The sequence below is a fragment of the Anser brachyrhynchus genome (assembly GCF_964034855.1).
Source record: "Anser brachyrhynchus genome assembly, chromosome: 7".
Lineage (NCBI taxonomy): Eukaryota > Metazoa > Chordata > Aves > Anseriformes > Anatidae > Anser > Anser brachyrhynchus.
In genome coordinates this window covers 17,662,181-17,683,264 of record NC_137701.1, presented here as the reverse complement: position 1 = coordinate 17,683,264, position 21,084 = coordinate 17,662,181, and the positions used below count along the sequence as shown (strand labels likewise).

General features: G+C 40.2%; 1 protein-coding gene across 1 annotated transcript in view; it reads right to left on the bottom strand.

Annotated features, from left to right (window-relative positions):
• The window catches only part of TTN (titin), a 244,079-nt gene that overhangs the window by 157,771 nt on the left and 65,224 nt on the right, over nt 1–21,084 (bottom strand). The window contains exons 66-96 of the mRNA XM_080599478.1: nt 20,597–20,875; nt 20,206–20,487; nt 19,399–19,677; nt 18,987–19,274; nt 18,502–18,780; nt 18,122–18,400; nt 17,739–18,017; nt 17,332–17,619; nt 16,898–17,185; nt 15,710–15,991; nt 14,646–14,924; nt 14,246–14,527; nt 13,822–14,100; nt 13,399–13,686; nt 12,914–13,192; nt 12,535–12,813; nt 12,180–12,458; nt 11,742–12,029; nt 11,284–11,571; nt 8,265–8,546; nt 7,730–8,008; nt 7,334–7,615; nt 6,936–7,214; nt 6,171–6,458; nt 5,747–6,025; nt 5,376–5,654; nt 5,004–5,282; nt 4,176–4,463; nt 3,734–4,021; nt 2,873–3,163; nt 863–1,150 (exon numbers count right to left, since the gene is read on the bottom strand). Coding sequence (XP_080455604.1) covers nt 863–1,150; nt 2,873–3,163; nt 3,734–4,021; nt 4,176–4,463; nt 5,004–5,282; nt 5,376–5,654; nt 5,747–6,025; nt 6,171–6,458; nt 6,936–7,214; nt 7,334–7,615; nt 7,730–8,008; nt 8,265–8,546; nt 11,284–11,571; nt 11,742–12,029; nt 12,180–12,458; nt 12,535–12,813; nt 12,914–13,192; nt 13,399–13,686; nt 13,822–14,100; nt 14,246–14,527; nt 14,646–14,924; nt 15,710–15,991; nt 16,898–17,185; nt 17,332–17,619; nt 17,739–18,017; nt 18,122–18,400; nt 18,502–18,780; nt 18,987–19,274; nt 19,399–19,677; nt 20,206–20,487; nt 20,597–20,875 — 8,766 coding nt within the window. The remainder of the gene's footprint in view (nt 1–862; nt 1,151–2,872; nt 3,164–3,733; nt 4,022–4,175; nt 4,464–5,003; nt 5,283–5,375; nt 5,655–5,746; nt 6,026–6,170; nt 6,459–6,935; nt 7,215–7,333; nt 7,616–7,729; nt 8,009–8,264; nt 8,547–11,283; nt 11,572–11,741; nt 12,030–12,179; nt 12,459–12,534; nt 12,814–12,913; nt 13,193–13,398; nt 13,687–13,821; nt 14,101–14,245; nt 14,528–14,645; nt 14,925–15,709; nt 15,992–16,897; nt 17,186–17,331; nt 17,620–17,738; nt 18,018–18,121; nt 18,401–18,501; nt 18,781–18,986; nt 19,275–19,398; nt 19,678–20,205; nt 20,488–20,596; nt 20,876–21,084) is intronic.

Here is a 21,084-nt window from a genome sequence, read left to right as displayed (position 1 = left end):
GTACTTTCATATTTTAAGTAACTTGTATTTTACATTGCAAATGAAACTGAGCATTGTAGGCCATGTTATGCTTTCCACTAACATCAGTCAGATCATTTTTATTCTGCATAGATGCAAGCTCATAGATGGCTATGCAAATAAGAAGAATTTTCTAAAATGAGACATTTTTTTTTAGCGAGGTGTTCTCTTTTCTACTTCTGGAAATCTCACCCTCAGAATTATCTGAACTTTTTGTAACACTGATGTGTTAAATTCTTTTTTTTTTTTTCATTTTTTTTTCTTTTGACTAGTTCTTAGTTCTGCTGCCACCCATGCAGTGAAAAAGATGCTGCTTCTACATCTTACTGAACCTGCATATCTTGAATGCAATGGTAAAACAAGACTCTACACGGAAGCTCTCATGCTTAGGCAACATTTACTTCTAGCTAAAATTCCCAAAGGTGTTGGAGCTGTAATAGTTTTGAAGCAGCTAACCTCTAAGGCCACACTATCAATAAAATTATTTTTGTACTTTTTAAAATAAACACCACTGTTCCCATAAAATATGCAGACCCAAGTAATTTTCACTTACTTGCATTTTTCTTAAATTCTGTGTTTAGCTATAGGAACTAAATCCTTAACCTTTTTGGTAAGAATATCCTATTGATTTGACAATGATATTCCATTGTTTATGTTGCTATTTATATATAAATTATTATTAAATGCACCGTTTTCCCAGATTCTACAGTTTTGAAAAGAACCGAAAGATACTAATTACAGTCTATTACTATTACAATGTTAGTGTCTTTGTTCCACACAAAACGAAGTAGGATGGAGTTTTAAATTTCCATCACAATCCTTGATTTTGTTCATGTTACTGTACCTTTAACAGTCACTTTAGATCTGCAAGCATCAGTGCCAGCCACATTTGAAGCTTTGCACACATATTCTCCTGAATCAGATTTGGTAACTGCAGCAAGTTCCAGAAGAGCTACTCCATTAGCAAAGCTGAAGTTGCATCTGTCTGAAGCTCTTATTTCTCTTCCTGCCTTCAGCCACTGAATCCGGATTGGCTGTGATCCTTGGACGTGGCAGCTGAGCTGTATGTTACCACCTTCCTCTGCTGTTGCTGGCTGAAGGGGCTGGTCAAAAACTGGAGGCTTTTTAGGTTCTGGAATGTGAAAGTGCTTCAGTGAATTCTTTTTATCCTCTTTAATGTCTTTATTGATGATTTGGATGAGGGAATTGAGTGTACACTCAGTAAGTTTGCAGACAACACCAAGTTGGGGGGAAATGTTGATCTGCCAGAGGGTAGAAAGGCCCTGCAGAGGGACCTGGACAAGTTGGATCGACGGACAGAGGCCAATGGGATGAGGTTCAATATGCCTAAGTCTCGGGTCCTGCACTTTGGTCACAACAACCCCATGCAACTCTACAGGCTGGGTCCAGAGTGGCTGGAAAGCTGTGCGGAGGAAAAGGACCTGGAGGTGCTGGTCAATGCTTGCCTGAACATGAGCCAGCAGTGTGCCCAGGTGGCCAAGAAGGCCAACAGCGTCCTGGCTTGTATCAGGAATAGTGTAGCCAGGAGGACCGGGGAGGTGATCATTCCTCTGTAGTTAGCTTTGGTGAGGCTACACCTTGAGAATCGCATTCAGTTTTGGGCCTCTCACTACGAGAAAGACATCAAGGCTCTGGAGCACGTCCAGAAAAGGGCTATGAAGCTGGTGAAGGGCCTGGAACACAAGTCCTCTGAGGAGCGGCTGAGGAAACTGGTATTCTTTAGTCTGGAGAAGAGGAGGCTCAGGGGAGACCTTATTGCTCTCTAGAACTACCTGAAAAGAAGGTGTGGGGAGCTGGGGGTCAGCCTCTTCTCGCAGATAACTGGTGATAGGACTACAGGGAGTGGACTCAAGTTGCACCATGGGAGGTTCAGGTTGGTTGGAAATTAGAAATTTCTTCTCAGAAAGAGTAGTCAGGTATTGTAATGGATTGCCCAGGGAGGTGGTGGCGTCACTGTCTCTGCGGGTGTTTAGGGAAAGGTTGGACCTGGTGCTTATGGACATAGTTTAGTGGGTAATAGTGGTGGTATGGGGATGGTTGGATCAGATGGTCTTGGAGGTCTTTTCCAACCTTATTGATTCTATGATTCAAGGAAGGAAAATATGAAGAGCATAGGAGAAAAAGAAATACATGCGATTCTTAAGACATAGGAAAGCAATGAACAAGGATAAGAAGAAGTCTGAGAATATGAATCAGTTTTAGAAAATAGAATTAATAACAAGACAGTATATGTTTTGCATGCAAACATGCAAGAAATGTTTTATATAACACATCTTTTCTCCACAAAATAAGGACGGTAGCATGCAAAAAGTATTAGAATAACTAAAACAGTTATTAGACTGCAAAACTACAATAGGCATCTGTAGAGAATCAAATATGCAATCTCCTACAATAGTATTAGGATGGTGTGCCATGCTGCCACAACACACCATCAAAGCCGCCCAAGCTTAGTTGTAATTGCACAGGAAAACTGTTTTTCAATAAACAAACAAATAAATAAAGTTAAAAAAGGCAAAATAAAAAAAAGAAAAAAAAATCACATTAAACATTTCAGATTTCAATGTTTACTCTAGATCAGTCATAGCAAGTACTGAAAAAGAAGCTCCTAAACACACAAATTTAAATCACAAAATCAAAAGAATTTATTGATTTTGTGGTTTACCTCAGTTTTATCATGTCCATCTCAGTACAAATTATTAATATTAAGGCAAATAAAAACAATTAAGCACAGCACAATTATTTTACTGGCTGCACAAACTCACAAGACAGAAGCTATTTGCAGCTAACACAGAAAGAAAATTAAGAAGTAAAGAAAAGCATGATTTCTACTAACCTCTGATAACAACAGAGGATGTACACAACACGCTTCCTGCTTCATTGGACACTTTACAGGTATATAAACCAGCATCTGATTGCTCTACACTCTTTATATGCAAAAGTAAGGTATTGTTTTTGAATGATATTTCACAATGAGGACTTGAGTGAACTTCCTGATTGTTTTTATACCAAGCAACAGTCAAAGGTTGAGAGCCAGCAACACGGCCCTCAAGTTTAAGTTCATTCCCTTCTGTTTCTTCTACTGCTTCAGACAATTTCTTAGTAAAAGTAGGTGGAGTTTTTCGTTCTGTGAAAAAAGAAAATATGCACCAAAGCTGAAATAAAAAATTCTAAAGAAAGCATTTCAAGAAAAAAATAACATTGGGGAATCAATAGTTGCTCTCATTTAAATAGGATTTTTTTTGTTTGTTTGTTTTAGTGAAAGTACTCCAAGAACAATGGCAAGTGTTTTACTTGTACAGTCACTGTGTTAGTGGATTTTCTTATTTGTGAAAAACAACAGGAAAAAAACACACCTATTTGATTGATTGATGATTGATCTAAGTCAAATGCCTTTAAAAACACAAGATTTTTTGATGAGTTATCAAGGAAGAAATAGGCCTATAGAATATAAAGACTATAAAGAAATTAGGCTGAAGAAAATATCCTTTCTTTCCTCCTCCCCTTGTTGTTAATGATCCTTTCAATTTCTTTTTAAAGATCCATGGGTATTATACCATCCAGATAGATATTTTTGAGCTATATCTCAAAAGTTATGTTTAAAGTTTTTTCTCAAACTTTTCTTGCAGCAATAATGCCAACTTCCTTTACAATTAAAAGAAGAAAAATTACACACAATGTATTATCTGTTCAGTACCTTTAACATTCAGTTGAGCTGTGCAAGAATCCTTTCCAACTTCATTGCTAGCATAGCATGTATACTTTCCAGAATCTCCCCTCTCAACTCTCAAGATGGTCAAATGGGCTGTGTTTTCTACATAACTGATTTGATAGTTTCCTCCTGTTCTAATCTCCTGGTTATCTTTTGCCCATGTGACTCTAACAGGCTGTGTTCCAGAAATGTGACACTCAAAGTCAGCACTTTCTCCAATAATACCATCCAAAGATGTAATTGGCGTGTCAAAGAATGGAGGAGTCTTCCCTTCTAAAGAGTGAAAGAAATTAAAAAGCATCACTTTAACATCACAATTTGCTTTAAATCTTTTCGAAATAAATATTATTTGTACAATATTTAATACATGTATAAAGTAAAAGCAAGTTTTAAGATACTTCCATTAAATATTTCACAGCCCACCAACCTGTAAGGACAAGTCTTCCACTAGAAGAAGCAGTTCCAATAGCATTGGTTGCTGTGCAGGTATATTGCCCAATAAGGCTCCTGTCCGTCTTCAAAATCCGCAGAGTTGCTACATTATCTATGAAGGTTGTGTGAACATTGTAGTCCTCTTTTACACGTACGCTGTCTTTAAACCAAGATACTTCAATAGGTTCTGAACCAGCAATGCCACAATCAAATGTAACTGGTAAGCCAACAGTTTCATGAACATCTCTTACTTTTCGGGTAAAAGAAGGAGGAAGTTTACGCTCTGTAAGAAAACAGGTATTGTACCATGAGGTCTTTCAAAAGCTATGCACCTATTGTACTCACCAATACTGTAAAGTATTATGGATTTTTGCTTTTAACTTATTAAAAATGTTACATTTAAATGTACATCATTTAATTTGGGAGCTCATGTGAAAAGAACACAGTGCATATGGATTCAAGAAAATATATAACCATTCTGCCCTTATTTACACCCAGTGAGACTATTTAACCCTCAGGACTGCCTAGCTAGCTTATGATCTCAGGACTCTTGAACTGCAGAAACAGTCAAAACAATATCCTAAATGGGGAATGAAGATGCAGAAGCTACTATCCCTACAGAAGAAATGTGGTCAGTAAGAGATATATTTAAGTTAGGTTTACTGTTAGACCTTTGTTAATAGAACACATTACCACAGGTTATCTTACTGGTCAGAAAAGAATAGAGCTTTTAAAAATTAAAAGACAATCTTTGTATTTGAAAGAAAAAACATACCGAAGAAATATAGGCCATTTTCCTAATTTTTAAAAAAGAATGATTCACCTTGAACTGTGAGCAAAGATGATGAAGCAGCCTCTCCAACAGCGTTTTCTACTTTGCAGATGTACTCCCCACTGTCACTACTGTCCACCTGGCTGAAAACCAGAGTGGCAACTTGGTTCTTAAAGTGCATTTTCACAGTAGCCGTTCCTCTCAGTTTTGTATCGCCTTTGTACCATGACACAATCATTTCTGGTGTTCCAGCAACCCGGCACTGTAAGGATGCTGAATCCCCAACAGTCACCTGCACTGGCTCCAAGGGTGTAATGAAATAAGGTGGTTCTGAAGAACAAACAGCACAAAAAAAGGTATTGCACAATGACCACAAGTAGTTGAAATAACACTTGATGAAGTGATGGTGGCTTGATGACGCACCTAGTATTGTGATTGCACCATGACAATTATCTTGTCCAGAGTCATTTTCAATATGACAAGAATATTGCCCTTGATCTTCTAGTTTGCTACTAGGGATTTCCAGTATGGCAGATGTTTCTGTAGTGGTGATGCTACACTTTTCAGAGTGTTTTAATATTACTCCATTTTTCTTCCATGTCACTGAAATTGGTGGAGTACCTGTATATGTGCATTCCAGGAGTAAATTTCTCCCTTTCTCTACACTTAAATCATTCACCTTCTTCACAAATTTTGCTGGTTCTATAATGAACAATATAAAAATATAAATTAAATAAAGCCAGGAGATTTTTTTTTTTCTTTAAGAAGCATAAGAAACAGTAGTCTGGACAAACCTTTAACAAAAAGATGTGTTGTGCAAGAAATCTTCCCTGCCTCATTAGAGACTTGGCAGGTGTAGTCTCCACTCAGAAGTGGATGTACATCAAACAGCTCCAGCTCTGCAAGTGAGTCTTGCAAGGTTATATTGCATTTGTGCCCTGGTACTAGCTCAACACTACCTCTAAACCATTTAACTTCCAATGGAGGGGAGCCTTTTATGATGCTCGTAAATGTTATGTTTGTCCCAGAGAAAACATTCAGCGGTTCGGGTTTCTTCATGAAAGATGGTGGTTCTAAGCATATAAATAAAACAGAGAAGAAGTACATTCAGCTTTTGATGAAGAGCATAATTATCAGAAATATACAACAAAACCAAGAATTAAGTCTTTTTGAAAACAAATTTGAGTCATCCAGCTCTGGCTTCTTATTGATACTGACCTCTAACACTCAAAAATGCGCTGCATTCATCTGATCCAGCTACATTAGTAGCTGTGCACAGATAAGTTCCCATATCAGATTCCTGAAGTACATTCACTTTCAGAGAACAGGTGTTGTCTGTAAGGGTAGCCTGATACTTGTCTCCACTGGTAATCTCCTGTCCATCATGAAACCAGGAAACAAGAATAGGTGGTGACCCATAAACTTTGCATTCCAGTACAGCAGAAGAACCCAGCTGACCATATGTTTCTTTCAGTTTTCTTGTGAAAGAAGGAGGTATAATACGATCTGCATTTGTTTAAACATAAAACGAAAAAACAACAAAAAAACTTACAGTACAGGAGCTTAAAATACAGAGGGTTTTCAGTGCATAATAAAACCAGTTTATTTTGATGTATCTGCATTAGCAATCTGCTCCTGCATGTCTAAAACACTGAAAAATAGATAGTTGATGGTTAAGGAATCAACTTAAGGAATACCTTTTCTTTTTGCAGTTCTTTTTCATATGAAACAATATTGCACCAGTTGTCTGGAAAAGACAAATGGATTAAAGCTGAAGAAATCAAACTGCACTATAACTCCTGCCCCTCAGATGCTAGGTAGGCATCTGTTCCTGATGCTTGTCACAGTGGAGTGCCAAACATTCAAAGATTATACAAGCAGTGAGCCCCCTCAGACTGCCAGTCATGGGAAACAGTATGCTATCTAAAAGCATTATAAAAGAACTTTGGATCAGATGTGACTCAAAAGGAGTAGTCAACTAACCTGAAACGTGCACCGAAGCTGTGCAGCTGCTTTTACCAACACTGTTTTTCACCTCAAAAGTATATTCTCCACTATCTTCTAGTCCTGTATTGAGGATCTTAAGCCCAGATACTTTGTTGAAGAAGCTGATTTTATATTTATGGTCAGTAGACAATTCATTCCCATCCTTAAACCATCTAGCAGTAAGCTCTGGTGTGCCGTCTACTGTGCATTCCAGAGTACAAGAGTCTCCAGCTGTAACTTTCACGGGGCCTGGTTTCTCTACAATGATTGCAGGTTCTGCAATGAGACGCAAGTCACAGCATTTTTAAAAACAACGTGATAGTAATTAGCACCATAAAAATTAAAAATTTTAAGCATTGTAAAACATATTATGTTTTTTATACCATGCTACCCACCAAGCACTGTAAGTGTGGCAAAGCACTCCTGAACTCCAGCATCATTTTTTATCTGACAAACATATTTCCCAGCATTGGCTGGTTCTGTGTTTCCAATCCGCATAGTTGCAACATTTTCTGAATAGGAAATCCAAAGATTTTCACTTTCTCTAATGATCTCCCCTTTGTCTTTTAACCACAGAACAGAAATGGGCTGTGATCCTTCAACTGCAGCCTGCAGTTCGATCGACTCCCCAGCTACAACAGTGAGATCACTCAGCTTCTTCACAAAGGTTGGTGGTGCTATTTAAGAGAAGATATTTAACAGTAAAAAACACTCCAGGACGGGAAAAGTAGGAGGAAAATAACAGGAAAAATGAAATTCCAAGAAGGTGAATTAACAGTCCTTATACAAACCTCTCAGTGTTACAGAGCCAATACAGGAGTCACTTCCCACATCATTTACAGCTTTACAGTGATATTCACCAACATCTGCAGTATCCACACTGAGAATGTGAATGCTAGCAAGGTAGTTCTCAGACATGATCTTGTACTTCTTGCTGCTCCGAATTTCTCGTTTGTCTTTATACCATGAAATCTGGAATGGAGGAGTGCCCTGAAGCTCACATTCCAGACGAATATCAGACCCTTTCAAGGTCTGGACTGGATGGGGCCTCTTGATAAAAATAGGGGGTGCTGAAACAAAGGAGTTAAAGTTTGTGTTATTTGAGCTGATGATATTAAAGAAGAGAGTATGCAAGTAGCCAAACTGATAGTGAGCAGCAAAGGAGCACTGTGAGAGATCTCCCACGATATAACAAGCAGGCAACAGAGTTGCCATCTTTTCAGACAGGCTTTGGTCTGTCTGATTAAAGAAAGTGGGATTTAACAGCTCTTCCGCACAAGAGTACACATACAGATAGAAAGGCAAGGGAAGAGCTGGGATTCTGACCTTTTACTTTCAGTGAGGTACTGGTACTAGCACTACCAGCTGGATTCTGAGCTTCACAACTGTAGTCACCGCTGTCTTCAACTCTGAGGTTGTGCATTTCAATGATTGCCACTGAATCCACAAACGACATTCGGTATTTTTCACAGGGGTGGATCTCAGTTTCACCTTTGTACCAGATGACTTTGATTTCTGGAGATCCCCCTACTTTGCATTCGTACCTAGTGGAGTCATGCTCTTTCACAAGTCTTGAGGAGTCTAGTTTCTTAATAAACCTTGGCGGTTCTGGAAAGCCAAAAATGGAAGATGATGTTTTTAACTGCACAGATTTTTGAATAAACAGATAAATATCTAACAGAAAATATAAACTTTTGGGGACTTATGCAATCATTCTAATTTTGTAATTGCCATTTTTTTTTTTAGATGATTTGAAGTTTGTCCAAAATGTAGATTAGGCAGCAAACAAGTTCTCTATTTGCATTTTAGATAGTTTCTCCTTATTTTGTTTTCTCGTTCTGCTTCTCTATGTTCAGCTGACACGTGTGGTTTTCTTTAAGTAATATCCTCTTGTAGTACATTGGTAATAAAAATGCCTGATGGAAATTCAAGAATCCAAACTGTTCATCTAAGTACTATTGTTCAGAGAATTTAGGCTGAGCATTATAGCAACTGCTTTATAACTTAATATGTCATTAAGAATTGATACAGTCAATAAGTGTATTTGAGTTATAACCCTTTGCACATTTATTGCAAAGCCAAACATAAAGGTGCATATAAGGACTATAAGTCAAGGATCTTAGGTAGCAAATAAGAGAAGTTCAAAACAATCATGCTGGGAAGAATTATGAGATGGTTGGTACTAGTGAAATTGGTTTTAAAGGTCATATGACTGGAAAGTAAACCAGATGGCTACATTTTACTCTGTAAGGAGAGAAGGAAAGGGCGGTTTGACACTTTACATCAAAAGTACCGTGCAGACGATTCAGAATCACATGACTGAATGCTCATGGATCAAAGATAAAAGTAGTAAAACCAAGAGGTGGTAATGTGGGAACAACTAACAAATCTCTCTACAGAACAGGATGAATTGCCTTTTTGTGTATCTGTAACATGTGGGAAGAATATCTATTTTACTGTGGGTCACTTCAATCTGTGGGACATTTGCAGAACATCCTATGTTGTTAGTAACAAAACTTCCTTAGAGTTTCTAAAAATAGAAATTATGTCTTGTTAAAACAAGAACTCTTGGAATCTCATTACTTTGTTTTCAGATTTCATTTTGATAAACAGTTGATTACCTATCTGCATACTAACAGACTAACATTGCTGACTAGTCACACAGTACTTCCATTCCTTTCCAAAAATGTGAGTATATGTTAGTAAAGTATATACTTAGAATGTTAGGTAGTTTCTAGAACCTAAGGCAGGTGTTAAAACTACAGATTGGGAACACTAGATTTAAAAAAAAAAAGCGGGGGGGGGGGTAGGGAGGTGTTGGAAGTCAATTGGATATAAGATCTTGATTCTACAAACAAAAGACTGTACGTCATAGAGATAAGACAGCATCTTCTCAAATTAAAACCATGCAAATCAATGCACATATGAGCTTGCACTTCCAAGTTTTGTAGGAATAGGCTGACAAGCAATGAGCAAAATTAATTTTACATCATTGGGAAATCTGCACAAAATCTAAAGAATTAAAGGAAAAATAATCCTGGAAAAAGTAATAAAAGAATAATTTACAATTTTATGAATAAAGAGTTGAAGAGTAAAGAGTTGAAGAGTAAGAAAATGAATAAGGTCAGTTAGAATCATTTTATGTAGAGTAATTCCAGTCAAATTAACCTATTAGTACTGTTATCATTAATAATAAACAGAATTATGATTCTGTTGGAAACAAACTTGAAATCTTTAAAAGAGCTTAGATTTCTTGCTACAGTATTTCAATTTTTTTTTTTTTTTTTTAAGTCAAACTGTGTAATAACAGCATCCCTATTTGCCATTGAGTCCACAGGCAGTGCAGTTTTCCACACTCCTCCCACCCCCACCAAGAAAAATCCCTATGGATAGAATATACTCCAGACATAATATATTTGACATGCACTTGTTAAAAAATCTTGCTCATGGTAGTTCAGTTTCTTGTGTTATTTGTCTCAGAGAGTAAAAGCCATTATATTTATTCTTGTAAAGTGTTTGATTTCCCCTCCAAACTTATACAGAAGAAAAAAAAAAAAAAGAGAGAGAGAGAGAGAGGGAAAAGAAGAATGCCCTGAAACAACAGGGACATTTAATCTTATGCATCATTTAAGTAGTGTATTTTACATTTGTCCTTTAATAAAATCAGTAGGAATAAAGTATCTGGAACATCTATTTATAAATCCAAGGTTCCCACCTACATCAAGGAAATTACAGTAAGGTACAAGTGTCACTTGTACCAGGACAGTTTGATCCAGTTATAAATTTAGATCTTTGAAAATCATAAGATCCACACACTATGTAGAGAAGTAAAGTGTTGGCGGAGCAGATATTTGTCACCAAGTCTGCCCTCAGATCCGTCAATTTTTCCTATTCAACAACAGGAGTTTTCAAATATTTTCAGGAACTGCACACCCGTTAAAAATACATTTAAGCCTCATAAGTGAACTTGCTTCTTTCAGGTACCTTTCCCTCTTCTGGACAACTTAGCAAATGACACTACTAGAGAAAGAGTTTAAGGCAGACAGATTTTGCTGGCCAACAGTTATTAATAAAAGCACAACAGGGTACTAAGTCAGAGTTAATATCTCAGTGACAGAATTCCCTTGATAAGACTCACTGTACCAGACCAGAAGAAAGATGGATAAGCATTTAGGTTTTAAAATAACATTTAAATGAAATAAAATAATATTTAAATGAAATGAAAGATCTCAACATGACATCTTGTAAAGATTGTTAGTCTCACGCGTCTGCACTATTCAGGGTTTTTTGTGGGTGTCTGCCTTGCAAAGAAATGCCTGATGAACAGTAAAGATCCCAGCAATACCTTGTACAGCCAGCTGAGCTGCGCATGCATCCTTTCCAACGCTGTTGCTAGCAGTACATGTGTAGAGTCCAGCATCTCCTTTACCCACTTTTAGGACCGTCAAGCTGGCCATGTTTTCCACCAGTGTCATCTTGTAGTTGCCACCTGGGCGGATTTCTCTGTTGTCTCTGGTCCATGTAATTCTCATAGGTACAGAGCCAGTCACATGGCACTTAAAGGTTGCACTTTCCCCTAGTGCCACATCAGTAGATACTGGCTTGACATCAAAGAAGGGAGGTTGTAGATGTTCTGCAAAGAGGAAAGCATGGCAGAGCTCACCACTAAGCTCCCCTTCAACACACACCTGACCATGCCATGCCCACACTCCCTTACCACCATGCAGTGGGTAGAATGGGAGAAAGAGTAAAAGAATAAGAGCGCAAATAGGTACAAAATATCTTTAGGTGTGAGCTACAAACCTGTGAGGAGAAGCTTGGCACTGGAAGATGAAGTCCCCAGAGCATTTTGCGCTGAGCAAGTATATTGGCCACAGTAAGCCATGTTAGTTTGCAAGATCTGAAGAGCTGCAACATTATTTAAGAAGGTTGTCTGCACGTTATCACTGTCGCTTAAAAGAACCCCATCCTTGTACCAGGAGACCTGGATAGGCTCTGAGCCATTTATGCGACAATCAAAAGTCACTGGGGCACCAACTGTCTCTTGAATATCTTTCAGTTTTCTGGCAAATGTAGGGGGAAGTTGACGTTCTGCAAAATAATAATAATCATCACCATAAGTAGGAAGCTACCTTGTCAACCTAGAATTAGTTAACACTGAACTTAATAAGAACCCCTTTCTATAGACAACAAAGAGTTCCTACAAACTACCCCAGGAAAGAGTGGCCCCAGGACCATCACCTTTAATGACAAGCAAAGCTGTGGAGGTAGCAAAGCCAACACTATTTTCTGCTTTGCAGGTATATTCTCCAACGTCGCTTTCCTCCACGGTAGAGAACGCCAGTGTTGCCACATTATTCTTGAAGTGCATTTTGTAAGCCTGTGTTGATCTGAGCTTGGTGTCTTCTTTGTACCAAGACACCTTGATTTCTGGTGCACCACCAATCTGGCATTTTAAAATCAAAGGCTCGCCAACCTTCACCTCCACACGGTCCAGGTGTGTGACAAAATAGGGTGGTTCTAGGGGAGGAAAGAGCATAGTGAGCAGAGACAGAGCATCACTGGGGTCCCCTTGGGGATCAGGGGTGATGCATACCTAAGATGGATACAAGGCTGTGGCAAACATCCCCACCCGCCTCATTTGCCACCTCACAGGTGTATTCGCCTTCGTCACTCTTGGTGCTGTTGAAGATTTCGAGAATGCCAGATTTGTCAGTAGTTGTAAGACTGCAGCGTGGAGACTGAGCAATAGGCATTCCATTTCTTTTCCAGGTGACAGAAATGGGAGGGGTGCCCATGTAGGTGCTTTCCAGAACAATGGACTTCCCCTGCTCCACACTGAAATCACTTAGTTTCTTCATGAAGACTGCAGGCTCTGTGTGGAGGCACAGGTCAATAGTGAGAGGGACAAATGCGGCAGGGCTGCAGGCAGAGCATGAAGAGAGAGATACCTACACATACACACACACACACACCTTTCACAAAGAGTTGAGTTGTGCATGAGATGCTGCCAGCATCATTTGTGACCACGCAGGCATAATCTCCACTGTGGCCCGGCTCCACGTTGTGCAGCTGTAGCTGTGCCACAGACTCATCCAGAGAAATGGAACAGGTGCTGTCCAGCACCAGCTCCCTGATGCCTCGGAACCAGGTGACTTTGAAGGGGGTGCTGCCCTTGATGTAGCTGGTGAATGTCACACTTGATCCGGGCAAAACTTCCTGGGGATCAGGTGTCTTCACAAAAGAAGGTGGTTCTAAGTGTCACGCAAAGAAGTGAAGAGGGAGAAAAATGTTAATAGGAGATTTCCTGTTGGGGATGAAAACTGAAGCAGGTTAGAAATAGAAATAACAAGGGAGAAAACAGAAAAAGAAACTAAGAAAAAGCCATAGGAAATCAGAGGTAAGAAAGAAAGAGGAAAGAAGTGTTCTGTAGAAGGGGTTGTAACATCCTTCCACTGACCTTGTACAGTCAAGAAGGCACTACATTCATCAGATCCAGCCACATTTGCTGCCACACAGGTGTATGGCCCGGTATCTGTGACATCCAGGGCATTGAGCTTCAAAGCACAAATGTTATCCAAGAATGAGATTTCATATTTTTCTCCACTAACAATCTCATTCCCATCCTGAAACCAGGCCACTGATATGGGGGATGTGCCAGACACTTTGCATTCCAGCAGCACTGAAGATCCCAGCACCCCATTTGTTTCCTTTAATTTTCTTGAGAATGAAGGAGGAACAAGGCGATCTAAGTAAGACAAGGCAGAAGAAGAATAAGAAAAATGTTTTTTTTTTTTTTTTTAGTGCAAAGGAAAACAAAAACAAGAAAACAAACAAACAAACAAAAAACAACAGTTTTTTAAAGACAAGATATAGAGCTGACCTGAAACATCAACTGAAGAAGTGCAGCTGCTGTCCCCCACCTCATTGTGCACCTCAAAAGTATATAAGCCCCTGTCTCCCCTCTCTGCAGAAAAGACTTTCAGAGTGGAGATATTGTTGAAAAAGGTAATTTGGTATTTGCGATCACTCCTTAGTTCTCTGCCATCTTTGTACCACTTGGCGATAAGTTCAGGTGTTCCTCCTACTTTGCACTCCAAGGTAAAAGGGTTGCCAGCCATCACTGTGATCGGCTCAGTCTTCTCTAAGATTACTGCTGGTTCTGAAATAGGAAGGGAGGGGACAGTGTGTCACCAGGAAATCCACCTGCAAACCAGTGAGCACAGGATACAAGCAGCAAACAAGGGGTGGCAGAGACAACTGTGAGAGCCGCAAGATAGAATACTTGTGGAACAGGCTATACCCACCTAGGACTTGTAAAAAAGCAGAGCACTCCCGCATGCCAGCATCATTTTTGATCTGGCAAATGTACTTTCCAACATCAGTTCCCTCTGCACTGGCAATCTCAAGAGTTGCAATGTTGTCCATAAACCACATTTGGACATTTTCACTCTCCCTAATAACTTCACCCTTGTCCTTCAGCCAGACAACAGAAATTGGTGGGGATCCTTCCACCACTGCCTGTAGAGCTGTTGGCTCTCCAACGAAGATTGCAATGTCACTCAGCTTCCTGGCAAAGCGTGGGGGCTCTGATGGCAAAAACAAGGAGGCAGAGGAAGGTTAATCACGCGTGCCTGCTTGGAAGAGGTACAGCCAGAAGATCAAGAAAAGAAGGTGCTGGTGCTGTTGGTCTTCTACCATACAAACCTTTGAATTTTACTGGGCAGGTGCAAGTGTCACTTCCCACCTCATTCATTGCTTTGCACTGATATTCTCCAGTATCCTGGGATTCCAGATTGAGGATGTGAAGACTGGCAATGGAGTGCTTTGCTGTCACCTTGAACTTCTTGCTGCTCCGGACCTGTCTCCGGTCCTTGAACCAAGCCACCTCAAAGGGTGGAGTCCCTGCTATCTCACACTGGAGAATAACATCCGAGCCTTTAAGTGTGTCCACAGGACTCGGCACCTTGCTAAAAACAGGTGGTTCTATAAAAAAAAAAGAATCACATCATAACATTTGAGACTGCTTCCCTGAGTAGGTTTCTGGATAGTAGCAAGACACAATATACTCAGGAAGGAGGCCTACACTTCTTCTTGTAAACCTATATTTAGCATCCTCATCTTATGTGGTCTCATCTCTAAAAGATGCTGAGCCTCTGGCATCTCCCAGAAAGCCATCCCAAGCACTCCCAAGGGCAGAAAATATGACACTTCTGCACCTGTTTGGAGTTAGCACTTAGGGCCTCTCCCCAAATGCCCCTCTCCCCTTTCTTCAGGACCATATTCCAGTTTTCCTCACCTCTTTCCAATCATGAAAGCTACCACCAGTGAGGCTCAGTACAACAGCCCTCTCTTGCTTCTTAAATTTCACTCCTGATAGAATCACTGTACATAAAAAACAGGCAGAGGGATGTCTGCAAAGTGTGTCCATCTCTCTCACCATGGCTGGTGCTTCATCTAGTTCATACATCCCATGTGACCCAACAACCTTGCCTTATTCGGCTTGCAATTGGCTTAAACAGGAAGGCAAGGGAGTGGCTGCACAGTGCTCAACACCCACTACCATTTCCTGCCTAGTCTCTCTGATGTCTACAACGCATCAGCATATTAATCTGAGAGCAGCTGGAAAGAAACTGCCCTGGCAGCCACTGACTGCCACAGCAGTAGCTCCCTGTTTGGGGAGGAGGGGGGGACATGGGGGGGAGGGTGTGCAGCTGAGAGCAGGACCAGGAGCCAGGGATTCTAGTTATGTGCGGAGCCATGCTGCTAACCTTTCACTGCTACTGAAGCGCTACAGCTGGCAGTGCCGGCAGAATTTTGGGCTTCACATATGTAATCGCCGCCATCCTCAGTGCTGGCATCCAAGATAGTTAGCACCGCTATGGAGTCTACAAAAGACATGTGGAGCCTGTTGCTTGCGTGGAGTGCCTGATCGTTCTTGTACCACACGGTCCTGATCTCTGGCGTGCCACTGATTTTACATTCAAGTTGAACTGTGTCTCCGTGCTTCACAAATCGCAAAGCTTCAGGCTTCTTGATGAACTTAGGAGGTTCTGCAGAACAAATAAGCATGTAGAGAGTGACAACACGTTTGCCATGTGAAATCTACAGTGCTGAGCAAGAGTCATAGAGAGCACAAGAATACTGGGGTGCAACAAGGTGAGTTTGCTACAGCAGCTGGCTGTATCTCCAAGAGCTTCCTCTCAAGAAACGATGCAAGGAGAAGACAGCAAAACCAACTACAACTGGTTCTATCAACTCTGGAGCCTGCTGCTTGAGACAACTGGAGCTGTAAAAGACACGTGAAGGATGATTGCTCCACCCAAGAGACTTTTTTTGCAGTTTCCTTTGGGGGGCAAAAATGTCCCCAAGCCAACATGAAAGCATCAACAATCCCATCACCCCCAAGTTCTTACCCCAGGAGCAGCAGAAACATGGTATGTACAGTTTCACTTGCTTGCACATCTTTAAAGTGTATTTCTACTTGAAGAACTTAAATGATTTAGAGCCTAGATTAAATCAGCAATTCATTACTCCAACTGAAACATTCAGAAAAGTTGAAAGAGACACCAATGCTGGTCTACAAATGCAAAGTAATTGTATTTACCCTATTACTCTTGTTCCATATAGTAATGATATGTATGAATACCCATGCAATTGTAGTTTAAGCACTAATGATAAAGTAAAAAGCAGGGAAGTGTTGTGTGCATTTATCCATACCAACAAACAGCTTAGCAAGAAGACCTGTCCCCTTGGAGATTTTGCAGGTACACAAGGCTTCTACTGTCATGCAGTATTATAAAAGCAGAGAGTTACCTCATGGTATGTCTGCTTTTTGATAAGCTACTTTCTGTATATGTCCAAGCTGGAATGGGTGGAAGATGAAGCTCAGTAACAAAGAGACCTTTTATATCCAAGAGAAAGAAAAACAACAAATGAAGGTGACTTAATCTCAATACCTTTGACACTGAGTTGGGCTGAGCAAAAGTCTTTCCCAGCTTCATTACTAGCTTGGCAAGTATATTGGCCAGAGTCTCCTTTACCCACTCTGAGCACTCGAAGGTGAGCTGTGTTAGCTACAAATGTAATATTGTAATTTCCTCCAGTTCGTATCTCCCGACCATCCTTGGACCAGGTGATGTGTATTGGCTGGGCTCCAGTAACATGGCATTCGAGGTCAGCACTTTCTCCCAAAGGCACATCAATAGATTCTGGTTTGGTATCAAAGATAGGTGCCTGCTTGGGTTCTAGAAACACAAGAAAACAAAATAATACTCGTATCTCATAAAAAAAAAAAAAAAAGCTAGTTAATCCAACATACAAATACCATTGCACACATAAAAAGGGATGGGGGTGCCTAAGATCTGGGCAAAAGTTCTGTAAGCCAACACACCTGCCACTGTGAGCCTAGCACTTGAGGTGGCAGTGCCCACAGCATTGGTGGCTGTGCAGGTGTACTGTCCAGTGTGATTCATCTCAGTTCGTGCCAGTTGTAGCACTGCTACATTATCTACAAAGGATGTGTGCACATTGTGGTCATCGCTTAGCAGCACACCATCTTTATGCCAAGTCACAGTAATGGGCTCTGAGCCATTGAGTCGACACATAAATTTTAGGGGTAAGCCAGCAGGGTGTTCAATGTCCTTTAATTTTCTTGCAAAGGAAGGTGGTCGTTTGCGCTCTGGAAGAAAGCAAGTAAAGGATAAATATGCACCAGGAAGCTTTTTTTTTTTAATATATTTTTTCAAGAGAAAAAGTACTGTAAAGAAGAATTTGCAACAAGTAAATATAAATCATCACCTTGAACTGTTAAGAGAGCCTTTGTAGATGCAGTTCCTACACTGTTTTCTGCCTTGCAGATATACTCGCCGCTGTCATTGCTAACCACTTTGTTGAAAATGAGTGTAGCAATGTTGTCTTTAAAGAACACTTTGTACTCAGGAGTAGACCTTAGTTTTGTATCACCTTTGTACCAAGACACAGTAATTTCTGGTGTTCCAGCAATGTGGCATTGCAATGTTGTATAATCCCCAACCGACACCTCAAGAGGTTCCAAGTGTGTAACAAAATATGGAGGTTCTAAAAAAAGAAGAAATTAGAAAGGCTCATCATAGTGCCAGGCCTTGGAAAGCATACACTCAAAAGAACAGGCAAGAAAAAAAAGAAGCAAAGGTAGCACACACCTAGGGTAGAGACTACAGCCTCACAAACATCTCTTCCTGCCTCATTTTCAACATGGCAGGTGTATTCTCCTGCATCCTCTTTGGTGCTGTCAAGGATCTCCAGGATGCAGGATTTCTCTGTGGTGGTGATGCTACACTTCTGAGACTGAGCGAGTGTGTGGCCATTCTTCTTCCATGTCACAGAAATGGGCAAGCTGCCTGTGTAAGTGCCCTCCAGGATGATGGACTTGCCAGGTTCCACATACTGATCACTCAGTTTCTTCACAAAGACAGCTGGCTCTAATGAAGGGTAAGAAGTCACAAATGTTGAGCACAGCAGTACAAATGGAGGGAAGGAAACAACATTTTAGGGTAAATATAGAAATGCAATTTTTACAAACCTTTTACTGTAAGGTGTGCCGTACAATTTGCCCTGCCAGCTTCATTAGTCACTAGACAAGTGTACTCTCCACTTTGGAGAGGAGTTACATCAAATAACTCAAGCTCCACAATGGAGTCCTCCAAGTAGATATTACATTTGTCCCCTGGCACAAGCTCATTGGCCCCTCTAAACCAGTTCACCTTAAAAGGAGGGGTTCCTCTGATAACACCTGTAAAAGTTATGCTTGTGCCTGGCAAAACATCCAAAGGTTCAGGTGTTCTCTCAAAAGAAGGTGGTTCTAAACACACAAGAGAAAAGAAGAGATAAGACAGACTAATACAGCGTATCCCTGGCATTTCCACACACCTACCAAAGATAAAGAACAAAGCCTTTACTTTCTAGTCAATACATTTTCCTCAGTATACTTACAAAAGGCCACAGGGAATTTCAAGAGGAAAAGAGAAAAGAGTAGCTCAGAGAGGTTGCTGACCATCATATACTGACCTTGTACGGTCAATACAGCACTGCATTCATCTGAACCAGCTATGTTGGTAGCTTTGCAGGTATAAGTTCCAGTATCTGAGTTGCTCAGTGAATTCACTTCTAAGATACATAGGTTATCCGAAAAGGTGATATGATGTTTTTCCCCACTAACTAACTTAAGTCCATTCTGGAACCAGGCAATAGAAATAGGAGGTGAACCCGACACTTTGCATTCCAGCAGTGCTGAGGAGCCCAGGACACCAGGTGTTTCCTTTAGTTTTCTTGTGAAAGAAGGAGGAATGATTCGATCTGCATAAGAAAATATAATACATCCATTGTTAGAGAGAAAAGGAGTAAATGAATGGAAGGAAGAAAAGAGAACATGGCCAAAAAAAAGTTTTGATAAAAGATGAAGACAAACTACCCAACCAACCTAAAACATCAACCGATGCTGTGCAACTGCTTTTGCCCACGTCGTTCTGCACTGCAAAAGTGTACAATCCACCATCTTCCTTCTCTGCATCCATAATTTTAAGTGTAGATACTTTGTTGAGGAAAGTAATTCTGTATTTTTGGCTGCTGGTCAGCTCTTTGCCGTCTTTAAACCACCCAGTAGAAAGCTCTGGTGTGCCTGCCACTTTGCACTCCAAAGTACAGGCATCTCCTATAGTAACCCTCATTGGTTCTGCCTTCTCTACAATGACTGCAGGCTCTGGAAGGAGAGACAAGTAACATGTATGGTGAAAACTGGATTTGATTAGTACTAGCTATAAGTATTATTGCATTATAAGATGGGGCTTATACATTTGATACTAAGGATATCTCAGTTCATTGGGTTTGGGAATTTTTTCAGCTCTCCTTTTTCCACCCTTTATTCCACCCTAATCTGGAGATTTCAGAAGCTCTCCAAAATAAAGTAAAAACATTTTGGAACTCCTAGGAGTGAAATACACCTATCTGTCCTCTTCCAAGCAGGCATGAGCAGAAGATGTGACTGTGAATACAGTCAACTGAATTCCATCATAATGTAAAGGCCTGTATTTTTTTTTTTTCACTACTATCCCTACACAACTGGAAAAAAAGGAACCCAAATAAGATTTAATGGAGACACAAGGATTCTCTGTTTTGACTATTTGAAGTCAGGGCTATAAGCAAAGCATGCAGCTGATATTAAATTAACAAGTTCCTAACTTAAAAAAAAATATGTATATCTTTTTATGAATTTATGCTTTTTACCAACCTAGAATAGTTAAGGTAGCCATGCACTCGCGACTTCCAGCATCATTTCTGATCTGACAGATATATTTTCCAGCACTGCTTGTCTCTGTGTGTACAAGTTGTAAAGTTGCAGTATTTTCCATAAATGTGATCTTTGTGTTTTCACTTTCTCTAATAACTTCCTCCTTGTCTTTAAGCCACTGTACAGAAATTGGCTGTGAGCCTTCCACTCTTGCTTGTAACTCTACTGGTTCACCAACCACAACAGTCACGCTGTTTATTTTTGTCAGAAATTTCGGTGGTTCTGGATAAGAAACATGCAGTTGTAGTAAATACTTATGGTATCCATGTAAAAGAAGAGCAATGCAGTGCCATTGGGAGCACTAAAGAAGGCATATGTGCCAATACCTTACCTTTCAGCTTAACAGTGCAAAAACAAGTGTCACTTCCTACGTCGTTCTGAGCTTTGCACTGATATTCACCAACATCTGCAGCTTCAACGTTAAGAATGCGAATGCTTGTATGGTAGTTTTTGGCTGTAACCTTATACTTCTTACTACTGCGGATTTGTCTCCTGTCTTTGTACCAGGTAACGTCAAATGGTGGTGTTCCTGAAATCTCACATTCCAGGCTAACCTCAGTTCCTCGGAGCATGTCTACCGGAGAGGGCTTTCTGCTAAAGACAGGAGGTTCTACCAAGGGAAGAAAGAAGCATTTTTAGAAAAGAGACTGAAGGTATTTGACCAACAGTTTACTGATATCAGCTTTTCCACAACAAGATTGCTGGGAAAACTAACTGAACGGGACATGATTTTCCTCATTTTCTGCACACATCATGAAACGATCTAACAGGCAGGTGAGCATTCAGAGCTCTGAGCTCCTCTGTATAAAAGGTAAACAG